The following is a 14,047-nucleotide window of genomic DNA, read 5'->3' on the forward strand; positions in this document are numbered from 1 at the left end:
ATCTCTCAGCTCTTCTGCACAGCCCCCAGCTTTCATTGTATGGCCACCATATACCCTGCAAAGGCCTGAGGGAAAGAGTCGGTGGGTAGCTGCATACTCGCCCTGTGGCTGAAACATCCTGGGTTATAATCTCTTATGTTGTGCGAGGCTGGCAAAATTTCAAAAGGACTCATCTGGTTTCTCCTCCTCCACAGAGGGCTCATCTTCCTGTCATTACTCTGCCAGGATTGAAAGCAGCTTTGGTCTCTTGTCTCTTACCAAAGGTTTATTCCTTTTAGAATTAGTTTACTTCAGTTTCCTTGCCTTTTCAGCTCTTATATGTGTAAAAACTTTTTGACTATTTTAAATTTATTGCTGCTCTATGATGAAATTCCTCATCTTCTTCTTTATATTCTTGAACATTTTAGAAGTTATTTTAAAGTCTGATTAATTCCAGTATATCTTTCACTTCTGGGTCTGTTTCTATTGCCTATCATTGCTGTTGGTTCCAAACATGACAGAGTAACAGGGACTGGATTTACATTCCCACTTTAAATGACTAAAAGCATGAACAAAATACATATATAACAGTTTCCAGGCATTAGACAGCAGGCAGCAAAGAATAATAATTTCTGAGGTATAATTTATAATAAATAAATATACATAGATAATAAATATTATGCATAATATAATACAAAGGTAGTATAAATTATATATAACATATACAAATACATTTGTAATATTATAAATTATATATAATATAGTATACATAGATGTAACATAATATATAATATATATAAATATTATGAATATGTTTCATGTGTTACAAAATTAGAAGAAAACAGCATATTAAAGAGAAGCTGGAATATGTAAAAAGACACAAATTGAATTTAAAAATTAAAAGTGACAATGTCTGAGATAAAAAGACAGTGGATAGGATTAAGAGCAGATTAGATACTACAGAAGAAAAGATTAGTGACTATGAAGACATAGCAATAGAAACCAAAAAAAAAAAAAAAAAAAAAGACTGAGTAAGCTGACATTTTAAGTGTACAACATGATGATTTGGTATATGGGAACATTATGAAATGATTACCACAATCAAGATAATTAATACATCTACACCTCACATAGTTACTATTTTTTTTTTGGTGGTGAAAACACTTAATATCTACTCTCTTAGCAAATTTCAAGTGTGCAATATAGTATTGTTAACTGTAGTTACCACGGGGTCAACCTTAACCTCAGCATTTAATTCATCTTATAATTGTATTGCAATTACCCCTTGCCTGCATGACTTTTCATCCTATCTCTGTGCTTATACTTAAATATGCCTCTTTTGGGACACCTGGGTGGCTCAGTTGGTTAAGCAACTGCCTTTGGCTCAGGTCATGATCCTAGAGTCCCGGGATCAAGTCCCACATCAGGCTTCCTGCTCAGCATGGAGTCTTCTTCTCCTGATGACCTCTCTCTTCTCATCCTCTCTCTCTCTCTTTCTCAATAAATAAATAAAATTTTAAAAAAATGTACCTCTTTTGAAGATCATTATATTAAGACCTATTTTTTTCATCCTGACAATATTTGCCTTTTAATTGGATATTTAGTCCATTCAAATAGTAAAGAAATTAGTTATATGGTTTAAGTCTATTGTCTTAATACTTGTTTTCTGTTCTTCACTCCTTTATTATTCCTTTTCTGCCTTCTCTTGGATTAGTCAAGTATTTAAAACGATTATCTTGTTTTATTCCTTTATTAGCTCTTTAATTGTATATTTTTATAATATTCATTATCAGTTACTCTAGAGATTATAATATGCACTCTTGACCTCATACCACTTCTTTTTGTTTTTTCAAGACTTATTTATTTATTTGACAGAGAGAAAAAAGAGAAAGTACAAGCAGGGAGAGCAGGCAGACAGAGAGGCAGAATAGGGAACCCCATGTGGGGCTTGATCCCAGGACCCTGGGATCATGACTTGAGCTGAAGTAGACACTAACCTACTGAGCCACTCAGGCACCCCAAACTGATATCACTTCTTCCGCAAGAATCTTACTTTCTTCCTCCCACTGCTCCTTCTCTCACTCATGCTCTCTCTCTCTCTCAAATAAATAAATAAAATCTTAAAAAACGTTGGTCCCTTAACCAGCTACCCAGGCATCCCTGCTAGTGATTAGTTCTTTAAGATTTTTCTCATCTGAAAACATCTTTATTTTGCCTTAAAATGTTAAGACTATTTTACTGGGCATAGAATTCTCAGTGGAGTTTTATTTCCTTTCAGTACTTTAAAAAAAGTTTTTTCTATCATCTATGGTTTCTATATTTTCTTTTGAAAAGTCAGTTGTAAGTTGATTCTTTCTTTTTCTTTTTTTGAGAGAGAGAGTATGTGAATTGGGTTGGGTGGAGAGGGGCAGAGGGAGAGGGAGAGAATCTTAAGCAGAATCCATTTAGGCAGACTCCAACATGGGGTTTGATCTCTTGACCTTGAGATCATGACCTGAGCTCAAACAGAATCTGTTGTTTGACCAACTGAGCCACCCAGATGCCCCATAAGTTGATACTTTGAAGGTAATTTTTCTTTTTTCTCTGACTACTTTTGGCTTTCAGCAGTTTGACTATGATATGCCTAAGTGTGGCTTTATTAGTGTTCATCCTGCTCAGAGTTCACGGATCTTTTTCAACCTGTGGGTTGCTATTTTTAATCAGTTTTAAAAAATTGTTAAATATTATCTCTTCAGCACTTCTTTGCCTATCCTCTCTTCTCCTATTGTGGGGTTCCAGTTACATGTATATTAGAACATTTGATTGTGCCCCATTTATCTCTCATACTCTGTTCTGTTCTCTCTGTTTTTCTTTTTTTGTTTGTTTTATTTTTTTTCAATTTCTGCATTCTAGTTATTTTTTGTATATTTTCTGCTGACCTGCCTTCCAATTCATTAATTCTGTCTTCTGTATGCAGCCTGCTATTAAGTCCATTCAGTTATTTCTTCATTTTGTATGTTTTTTAGTTCTCAAATATACATTTGTTTCTTTCCTATAGAATCCAATTCTTTATAGAAATTCTCCTTCTTTTCCTTCACTTTGTTCATATTTTCTGTTATTTTATTTAAGTATTTACAATCGTTATTTTAAAGTTTTATCTGATAGCTCCAACATCAGAATTATCTGTGGGTCTGATTCTAATGCCTATTTCTTCCTTTTATTATTGATTATACTTTTCCTGTCTTTTTACATGTTATATGCATTAAAAAATCCACCCTTCCAAAACCTCCAAAACAAAAACAACACCTCCCACCACCAAAACCAAAACCCAAACTAAAACCAAATCCAAAATGAAACCCAATACTTTTCTGGACTTTGTATAAAAGCACCACAGAGACTGAAATTGGTATGCTTTTCCTCCAGTGTGTGTGCTAGTTCCTCTCTATAGGGCTGTTCCTCTCACTACAATCAGGAGCCGAATGGGCTGGGTCTGGGCTGCAGCTTTCATTAGACTGTTTGCTTCTGTCTTCCATTGTGAAGTTTGTCTCATGAGTGAAGTCTGTTTGTGTTTGTTAAAGTCTTCTTCTACTAGTGAGACTTTTGTCTCCCAACAACCTCATTCTGTCTAGCCCAACTTCCAGGCCCTCAGCTCCCCCAGGGCTCAGCAAATATCCTGTGGAAGACGCAGCAATGCATGTGGAATTCCACTAGACTTGATCCATCCTGCTCAGAAGCCCGGATGGTTTCTTTTCCTTCCAGAAACTTCCTTTGTTGAAGCAGACCCTGATTCTCCCTCAGCCTATGCCCAGACTCAGAAAATACTCCCAGGGAAGAAGCAGCCTGCAATTTCAGTTCTTCTTGGAAGGACTCTTCCCTTTCTGTACTTTAGTTCATCTACTCTTTTTCACTTCTACTGATCTGTGATAACTTCTTAAAATAGGATTTCTGACTATATATATTTTTTAATTTTTAAAAAATTCTGCAGCAGGAGAATGACTTACTACTAGCTATGCCCTGCCCCAAAGTGGGACTGATGTTTTTCTGTTCTTACTACCTTCTTTCTCCTCCAGCCCTGTTCCTCCCCAGTTCCACCCCCACCTCACATCTGATGGATGCCTGGTCATTCTGTGCCATTGTTACTTGATACATGAACCACGTAAGCCCAACTGAGGGTCATGGTCATTGCCATAGTGCTCTTTCCATCTCAGCCTACATGTGGGGCTGGATGCTTTGGCCTATGCTCCAAGTATATTCTAGGGCTAGTGTCTCATTCCTTCAGGTATTTTTTTGAGTAGCCAGCATAATGCCTGGTTGTGGTAAGCACGATGAAGTGCAGGCCAGGGGTAAGGGTTTGCTAGATGACTCTTGAAGGTGGAGGGTAAAGGGCAGAAGGATCAGAGGAGAGGGAGGTAGACTAGTTCTTGTTATTGAGCCACATCTGGTTAAATCACAGGGACGTTTGGCCTGAGTGTTTGGAAAAGGCTGCAGGATATTCAGATGGTTGGTGATCTTGAAATGAGAAAAAGCTTGGAGGAGGAGGCTGGCTCTGCAGAAGCTGCCCAGAAGGCCTTCCGTCCAGAGCTGGAGTGAGTTATCACAGCCCACCTGGTCCTGCTGGCCCAATGAGGAGGATGCTGGGAGCCTTCCCAGGTCCTGGGCAGCCTCGTCTGGGTCTGGTAGTGTGGGCACCTTTGGGGAGGGCCAGAGACTTGGGACCCGCAGGCAATCTGACTGTACAGGTGGCAGCTGTGACCTAGGAGCCCATCTCAGCTGAAAGTTTAGTACAAACCAGCAGAAAATATAAAAAGGCAAGCTCTTCGATGGGCCCCAGCCCCGGAGTCAGGTCCTGATTAGTCGGGGCTGGCTTCCTTGCTGAGGCCATTTCTACGTGGCTAGAGGCCCTGATTTGTGGTGGGGGGTCAGGCTGCTGCTTGCTGCTGCTTTCCTCTCCAGGTTCCTCCTGCATCCATGTTCCACTCTTAATCCTAACCAAGTCTCAGATAATTTGGGGTCATTCAAAAAAATATTTATTGTGGTCCTGCTGAGTGCCAGACTCTGTGCTGGCTTCTAGAAATCCAAAGCAATCCAGACATAGGTTCTGCCTCAGAGAACTCCTAGTTCTCTGGGGAGATGGACATGCAAATTCATGGCTGCTATTTTATGTGGTAAGTGAGGGGACTGTTAAGAACAGGAATGGCTCAGAGGACAGTCACCTCATGGGGTGGATCAAGCAAAAATTCTTCCTAGGAGAAGAGATTCTTGGAGTTGGGTTTTGTTACGTAAGTAGTTTTCCAGGCACCCATATGTCTTTGTTGCTCCTCCCCTCTCGTCAAGGCATACGTCCCATGTGGGGTCAGCAAACAAGGCAGGGGCAGGGTTTTCCTGGGAGGGAGAGGGTGTTTAACTATTTCACAAGGCGAGGTCCAGGTAAAGTCAAGATGGGGTATCAGGCCTCCATCGGGGACAGCACAGGGTGGTAGGAAAGGTCGCAGGACTTGTCAGGGGTTGGTTTAATCTGGGCTTTGCTAACGTTGCCTGGACACTGTTTAATGATGGACCTGAGCGGTACGGCCTTGGGGGAGGGATAAGAAGGTTGGGAGAGGATCGAGCCCAGGAGGGAGAAATTCTCTTGGGCTCCGAGGGAAGCCTGGCCCGCCTTGTGGCATAAGGGTGTCTTATGAAGGAAAATCCTTTCCATCAGGGAGGAGAGGGCTCTGGCCGAGGCCCTAGTATACCAGCGGCGGGAACAGGTGGCTCTCATGGCTCTCCTGAATGGGAAGGCCACCAGAGAGGCTGAGGCGTGGGCTAAGCTGCAGAAGATCACCCAGACGTCCCCATGGGCCAGAGAGCGCTCCCTGGAAGACATCGAACGCAGCTGGCTCAAGTGGGAGTCCAAGGGCAAGCAGGTGAGGCTGCGTGGGGGACCCAGGGGCACAGAGGGGCCCGCCACGGCCAGCCCCGAGGCTTCACTCTTGTCCATGGCTCCCGCAGATAAGCAAAGTTGTGGGAGCAGCGTACAAGCCCAAGGCTCGGTCCCGGAGCCCCCGACTCCTGTCCACTGAAGTGCAGTACGGCTGGATGAAGCACCAGGTGACACAGGGCAGGGCTCGCTCCCTGAGATGCTGGTGCTGGCGGCCTCCGCCAGCAGCAGCAGCCACCTTCCACCCTCCTGTCCACCAGGCCCTCAAGGCCAGGGCAGGGCCATGGGCAGCTCTGGGGTGAGGCTGGTCTGGCTGCAGAGGCCCTGGGTGAGGCCACGGACACCGATTTTGTCTCTGAGGACACAGCTCATCAGGCCTAGGGGAGGAGATTCTCCTCGGGCCTGGTACTTTTGCTAAACTTCCAAGAATTTCCCAGAGTCTGGCTATTCCTCTGGTTACTTGTCTACCGCCACACCATGGGCCACTCTAGAGCAGACATGGGGGAGGGTCTCTTTGTGCTGGGTAAAGGATGGAGGGAATGGCAGGGTGCTCTGCTGGGGGAAAGGAAAAGGAGGCTGGGGGTTTTGCAGGGCAGCTCTGAACCCCATCCTCCCTCTCTCGGGCAGACTGCAGCCTCTCCCAGAGGCGTCTGCCATGCAGCTTCCCCACTTTGTGGTGGGCACTTGAAGGGAGAGAAGCCCTCTGGCCTGGGCGGGGAGAGGGCAGTGCCGAGGGAGGCTGTTCAGCATTCCTGCCTTCTAGAGATGGGCCTCCAAGCGCAGCCTGGGGTGTGCTGACAGGAGAGGTGAGGGCCCCACTCAAGTCCATCTTGAGTCCAGAGGTCTCATTCCGAGATGAGGATAGTCCTGAGCTGAGCACGAAGCGTGGTTGCCGACCCCAGGAGAAGGGCCAGGTGCCAGGCCTGGCCCATGGTGGGCTTGCAGTGCCAGCAGGGTGTGGTTCTCCATGAAAACCACGGTACTCTGGAAACTTCTTTTGTCCAGGAAGACCCCAGGGCCCATCCTTCCTGGGAGCCTGTTCTTGATCCTGGGTGAATTCCCCAAACTCCCCTGCTCTCTTGCCCCCTCAGATTTCACCTCAGATCTACCAAAGCCTGCACTTCAACAACCTGTCGCCCACCCACACACCTGACCTCGGGCTGCATGACATTCTCGAGCACCAGGGCCCGCACATGCACCTGGCGGCCCCCTGCAGCCACAAGGACCCGGATCCTGATAAGAACACCAGCTCTTCTGCCACCTCCCTCTCCCCCAGCGCCACCCTCTCCGTGACGGCCTCAGGCTCTGACTTCCTGGAGTTGGCCTTGTCCAGCTCCCCCTACCTCCTGTCCTCTCCCTTGGTCCTGTCCCAGGCAAACAGGTATGTCATGCAGAGGTCGGTGACTCCCATGCCTGTTGCCTCATCCATCGAACTGCTCTCAAGACCTCTCAAGACCACCCTTCGTTCCTCCATGAAGAAGAGGTACCACATCCAGTTCTAAGGTGGCCCACCCTTTCTCCAGCCCCCCAGCACAAGGCTCAGGCCCACGGGCATCCTGTCTGTCCCTGGCTTATTACCCCTGCCAGACCCAGAGGTAGAGATCTTTTCCTATTGACCTCCTCCTTCACCAGAGTCCTGGAGAAGAAAATAAATATTTGCAGATATTGGAGTCCCATAGGCCAGGAGGCTGGGCTGTGTGTCTCTTGCCCTCTTAGTGTGTCTGTGTTCTGCCTGACAAGGCCCTGGATGGATGCAGAGGAGAGTTCCCTTGCCCAGGACACCTGGCGCAGCCTTCTGGCAGGCAAAGCATAGGGCCGGGGCCTCAGAGGCTCCCTGGTGGTGCTGCGGGTAGGTCATGCTGCTGGGGTAAGCTGTCTGCTTCTGATACTTGGTTCGGCCTCATGGCTAGAGTGAGGTCCAGCAGCCCTTGGGAGGCCGTGGCAGCTGTGTGTCTGTCCTCCTCAGCCGTCAGGCACTCGCCATAGGGAACTCCACATTTACAAACGGTTCTGCCTCTCCTGCAAGGGGGTCCCCAAAGCATGGTGGAGTGCACCTCGGCCTGGCTCTCACTGCTGCTTTGGATCCAGATTTTTCTGAGCCAAAGCCCCTTGATCCTTCTCTTGTGTGCTGCTCTGGGCAGTGTCTGGGGTGGAGAACTCAGCGTGGATTGTGCGGTGGTAAAAGCAGTGACATGGCCAAGGCCTCTGCCCGGGGGTGGAGGAAGGCCCGTGGGGAGGTGAGGGTAGCAGGGGGGGAGGGATGTAGTGATTACCAGGCCTCAGGGGATTTTCATTTCATTTTCTTTTCTTTTCTTTTTTTAAAGATTTTATTTATTTATTTATTTAACAGAGAGCACACAAGTAGGGGGAGCAGCAGGCAGAGGGAGAATCAGGCTCCCCAACTGAGCAGAGAGCCAGATGTGGGCCTCGATCCCAGGACCTTGGGATCATGACCTGAGCCAAAGACAGTTGCTTAACAACTAAGCCACCCAGGCGCCCCCTCAAGGGGATTTTCTTAAAGGCCTCTGTAGAGTCCTCACCTGGAGGGAGAGTCAGGGTCTTTTAGGAGCTGAGAACCTGACTTAGGGGCCATCTGGCTGGATGTTGGGCTCAGGACAGGTTAACCTCAGGGGAATCTTCCATCTGACTCTGCCTTTTGGTGAACCCTCCCCTCAGTAGGCCCCAGCCCCCTCACAGCAGCATTTTACTGCCTCTGCCTACGTGTTTTGGTGCAGGCACACTGCAGGAAGTGAAGAAAACTGCCATCGGAATCTCACCACCTCCTGGGGCAGCAGCTAACTGTCGACATTTGTCCCCAGCCGTGGGAGTTCCCTGGCGGCCCCTCCAGCGGGCAGGTTCCCCTGACACAGAGTCCCAGGCCCAGAGTTACCACCTCTAGGGACAGGTCTTTCCTGCTGCTCACAACCAGCCCCTCCTGGCCTAAGCCCTAGATAGAATGGGGGACAGATCATTCTGGAGCATCAGGGTCAGAAGAAGCTTAGAACCCAGATGGGGACTGGAGGTCAGTATCCCAGTTGGTGAGGGAGGAAGCTGGACTGGTGGCCCAATGTTCTGTCTCCTGGTCACCTGTGCTCCCTGAGCCCCTCCTCACCTCCCCAAGCCCAGGTGTCTGCCCAGCGGCACCAGCCTCTTCTCTGCCTGTTCTCTGCCTCTACATCAATGGCCTTAAAAAAAAAAACAACCAAAAAAACGACTTATATTTAGCTCCCTTCTGATCCTAAAAGTAGCACAGGCTGAGTGTAGAAAAATCAAGAAAATACTGAAAAGCATAAAAGCCAACAAAAACCATCTGGATCCCATCTCCCAGAGATCAGCTTGGGGCATTTCCCTCTACATGTTTTCCTGTCTTTGCACACAGGTGTGTAGACCTCATACACACACGCATCCACACCCTCAGTTCCCAAACACTCATTTGCTCCTCCCACCTCACACAGCGCATGACCTTAGCATCCAAGCTTTGAATGCAGCCTTCCTCACTCCATGAGCAAGTGACCATTGCTGCTTTTCCCCGTGCCCCTCCTCAGTGATGGCTACATCCAGGCCCTCCCTGGGTTGCCATCTTTGGGACCAAGGGCCGCTGCCAAGCCACCCTTGTAAGGAGCAGGAGGGCACATGCCTCCCGTTTGCCCCTAATGACGTACGGCCAACAATCTGACATAGGAACAGACATGCATCTCCAGTGGAACAGAAATGTTTTCCTGGGCCTGGTGGGGCAGAGGAATCATGACCCCATTGGCCGACTGACGGAGAGAGAGGCAGGCCCAGAGAAAGGTAGGCAGAGCTCGGGCGGCAGTGCGCAGATGTCGTGAGCCTCAGGGAGCCATCTGAGGTTGCTTCCTGGAGGAGGGGGCCTTTAGCTCAGAGCCAGCCAGGACCTTTGTGTTCGCTGTCTGCTCCCCTGAGAAGGGCCTCTATTGGATCAAATGGCCCTGCCTTTTGATGGCGCTCCTCAAATATCCCTGCCGTGCCTGATATCCCCGCACACTCTACCCCCACCTGCTTTATTCTCACCACAGTCTTTCCCTGTGTGTCTGTTTACCACCGTGCCTCCTCCCTCCACCCCCAGAGCAGAACCGTGTCCATCTCGTTCACAGTTCCCATGCCTGGCGTAGTACTTGGCATATAGCAGGTGCTGGATAACTATTTGTCCAGTAAATACCCAAGACCATCAGGTCAAAGTCTCCCTTCCCCAGGAGGTCCTCTGAGATTGATCTCACCCTGGTTTTCCCTCTGCGCCTCTGTGTTCTCTATTTGCCAGCCCTGGATGGACTGTGGAGTGTCCCTCCCCAGTGGGAGACTGCAGATCCTGTCTGTGAGCCCCAAGGGGCTTCTGGGAAGGGGCAGAGGGCAGGAAGCCTTGAGGATCCAGCAGGTTCTGGTATCGGGGCTTCTTTCAGGACTCGGTGCTGAGTGGATTCTCACCGGCATCGGGAAGGATAGGCCGGTCTTGGACTGGCTGATGGTGGTGTCAGTCAAGGGCAACCGCCCAGGCTAGGAGTCTGATTGTTTTGGAGCCTGACCAGGGCTGGGTCTTCTGGGGGCTGAGCTCACTGTGGGCTCACTGTGTCCTGCGCTTGGGGAACGGGGTGCAGATCCAGAATGAGGTGTTTGGCCTCTCCCCGGACACGTACCATACCCCACACGAGTCTGGCACTGTGGCGGGGAGCCTGGGGCCCAGGGAGGGTAGCTGACTGGACCAGGGTCACCGAGGGCTTTCGGACTGAACAGCGGTGTCTGGCTTTTGTGACCTGTTTCCAGACCAGTGCCAGTGGGACGGTGGTGGTGGGGGGTGTCTTCCAGCAGAGAGAACAGCCAGGGAAGAAGGCCCCAGGTGGGAATGAATCTGCATTTTTGAATCTGCTCAGGAGAGTGAAGAGAGGAGGGAGGAGCTTTGGGGAGAGACTGAGGAGCTGGTCACATAGGGGTTTTTTTCTCTTGGGAATCCTGAGGGCATTTCAGTGAAAGGTGCAATCCAGTCTCACCAGTGTCTTGAAAAGCTCCCGCTGACTGCCACGTGGAGATGGACTGAAGGGGCAGGAGTGGTTCGGGAGATCAGGACAGCGGGAAGGGGGGCAGGCACCATAGTGGACTGGGCCAGAGACCAGCAGACCCCGATGGCCAGGAGCTGGCTGGGGGAGCCTCTGAGGTGGGCAGGAGTAGAGCTCTGGGCAGCTCATGGCTGCTTTTCCTTCAAAACTTTTTTTTCTCCTTTTTACTTCAATAGCTTTTAAAAACCACCAGATTTCCCCCATTCGCAGACATAATTTTTAAATTGTATTAAACAATTTTAAAAAGGTTTCAGCGATTGGGATGTGTCTCATAATTCCATGATTATTTTCCCCGTGGCAAGCTGGTGTTCCATTGATAGGCAAAAGGCGCTGAGAGCGCGCCTGCTGGGGAGGGAGCGCCCCCTGGTGGAGCAAGGCCTGGTCACAGCGCCCAGCCGCGTTCTGGAAGTGCGGGGGAGGGGATGCCTTCCTCCGGAGAGGAGATGGGCTTGTGGGGGGCGGGGTGAACGAGGGTGGATGGAGAACCTCTGGTTCTTCTTGGAGCCCGTTAAGGGGATGTGACAAGGGGGCGAGAAACTTTCTAATTGACCAGATGTTTTACGCACATTTTCTTACAAAGTTCCAAGGCAGTAGGTCATCGATCCCCGTGTTACAGACAAGAAAACAGAGACTCCTACAGGATGATGATGAGTTACCCAGACTCTTAACACAGCCCCATGGCTGCAGTCACCTCTGAGCCTCCAAACAGCGCTTTCCAGGCAAAATGACGGCTCCATTTACAGATTAGGAAACTGAGGCTCAGAGAGGAGTTTGACTTGTCCAACGCCCCTCTGGCCCTCTGCACTGATGTCCAGCCCCAGGCTAGAATGCTTGCACATCCACTGTGGGGCATAGCTACTCCGGTTCATAGGCCTCGGCCACTGGCTCTGGTAATCCATGTTAGTACTGAGGCCCAACCAAGGGATTTCGGGGGTTCCTGTCCCTTCTGGGCCAAGACGCTCAGGATTTGGGGGTGCTGCATTTGGGTGGGCATCCCTTGAACCCTGGAGACAGAAAAGATTCCTTGAGGCAGGCAAGGTCAAAAGTCGGGAAAGGGAGTGTTCCATCGAGCCTCGCCAGCCATGCTGTTCAAAATTTCCAGCTCACGGGGTCGCAAGTCGCTCACTTTCTCAGAGAGAAAGCATTTTTTGGTCCTCCTGACCTCTAGGCTGGGGCAGGTACCTTGGAGTGGTGGGGCTTGTGGGGAGCGGGCTGAGGGGAAGTCTTGGTAGATGGAGACACAGTCTCATGAGTCATTTCCCTTTGCGAAAGGGGCAGCAGGGTTCTGAGTCCCAATGCCTGGCTTCTGATTTGAGGAGTTGAAGAAGGACCCCCCCCCCCCCCCCCGCTTCTGTCCTCAGTGTTCTCCTTTCGCACTCAGTCACAGGAGCTTGTGGAACTGGACAGAAACGCCTTCTTCTCCCAACTTCTCTCAGTTGTGACTACTATTTTTTTTTTTTTTTAAGATTTTATTTATTTGACAGAGCACAAGCAGGGGGAGTGGCTGGCAGAGGGAGAGAGAAAAGCAGGCTCCTCGCTGGACAGGTCTGGATCCCAGGACCCTGGGATCAGGACCTGAACCAAAGGCAGGCACTTAACCCACTGAGCCACCCAGGCGCCCTCAGCTGCTGCTACTTGACATGCAGAATTATTTAAGTCCACTGGGCCCTTTAAATTTTATTTGTTCCTTTGGGGGGGAAGGGTGGGCAAGCAGGTGGCACGTGTGGAACCCCCTTCCTCCTGCCTCTTGCTCTTGGAGGAGGACAGTACTGGGTCAGGCACTTGTTTGCTGAACCTGCAGGAGTCCAAAATCCTTTCCCACGCAGTACCCCCACCCCCGATCCATCCCAATTGGCACTTGGACAGGTTCAACTCTGTTATCCTGACTAACCCCCCATCCCAAGGCCAACTGTAGTCTGAAGTCAGTTCGTGGGGCCACTGTTTAGAGAGACAGGGAACCACAAAATAGAGGTTCAGCACTATGGCACTGGAATGCAGTTCCCACAGGTGCAGGATACAATGTGCCTCTATTGTGGGAATTCAGTGACATTATCACAGGCCTGGCATGGCCACTTTTTATTGAGTAGTAGTTTTGCCCCAGGCACGACCACATTTAACTTTTATAGCTATGGGACTCAGAGAGGTTGGGTAATTGTCTAAGGTCACACAGCCAGGAAGTAGCCATACTCCTAAGCAGCCCCCCAGCCCGCCTCTGCAGTAGTAACAATGCCTGACATTTATTGAGCACTTACTGTGTGCCAGGCACTGTTCAAAGGCTTTGTGTTCTGAAGTCTTTGCTTTTCATCCTCACAATGATTCACACTACTGGCTACTGACACCATCCCAATCCGCTAGATGAGGAAGCTGAGGCACAGAGAAGTGTCTTGCTGGTTAGTGGTGGGGTTAGGACTTGATCTGGGGAAGAAGCCTGGCTGCAGAGCCTGTTGATATTTTTTGTTTTTTGTTTTTTCCTTTTCAAGTAGCCTCTGTTTTTCATCAGCACATCATCTCAGGTGTTTCTGAAAGAGCCCGATGCCCAAGCATTGTGAGCTCTAGTGACCATTACTGTCACAGCAGGCACAAGCAGGAGGCTGGGGAGAGGGGCGCACACTGGAAGCAGAATCCCGTCCGAAGGTGGGGGATGGTCCCACAGCTCAGGGTGGAAGGGCTTAACCATTCCTCCACATGCTCCAGGACCACATCCTTTTTGGAAAGAATTCCATCAAGATAGGGAGAATAAACAGGGACATGGCGCTGGACCCACACCAGAGCTGGACCCACAAGGGCGGGAAATTGACGTGGGGGACACCACCATGACACGGTGTCTGCCAACGTCCCTCTGCTGTTTGTTGAGGACACTGTACCTCTTAACACAGCCCCATGGCTGCAGTCACCTCTGAGCCTCCAAACAGCGCTTTCCAGGCAAAATGACGGCTCCATTTACGGATTAGGAAACTGAGGCTCAGAGAGGAGTTTGACTTGTCCAACGCCCCTCTGGCCCTCTGCACTGATGTCCAGCCCCAGGCTAGAATGCTTGCACATCCACTGTGGGGCATAGCTACTCCGGTTCATAGGCCTCGGCCACTGGCTCTGGTAATCC

General features: G+C 49.5%; 1 protein-coding gene across 1 annotated transcript in view; it reads left to right on the forward strand.

Moving 5' to 3' along the window:
* The window catches only part of EFCAB8 (EF-hand calcium binding domain 8), a 55,382-nt gene extending 47,860 nt beyond the window's left edge, over positions 1-7,522 (forward strand). The window contains exons 23-26 of the mRNA XM_059407684.1: positions 4,412-4,544; positions 5,660-5,864; positions 5,950-6,048; positions 6,970-7,522. Coding sequence (XP_059263667.1) covers positions 4,412-4,544; positions 5,660-5,864; positions 5,950-6,048; positions 6,970-7,380 — 848 coding nt within the window. The 3' untranslated portion in view covers positions 7,381-7,522. The remainder of the gene's footprint in view (positions 1-4,411; positions 4,545-5,659; positions 5,865-5,949; positions 6,049-6,969) is intronic.
* The last annotated feature ends 6,525 nt before the right edge of the window (positions 7,523-14,047 follow it).

The sequence above is a fragment of the Mustela nigripes genome, chromosome 7, assembly GCF_022355385.1.
Source record: "Mustela nigripes isolate SB6536 chromosome 7, MUSNIG.SB6536, whole genome shotgun sequence".
In the NCBI taxonomy this organism is placed as follows: Eukaryota; Metazoa; Chordata; class Mammalia; order Carnivora; family Mustelidae; genus Mustela; species Mustela nigripes.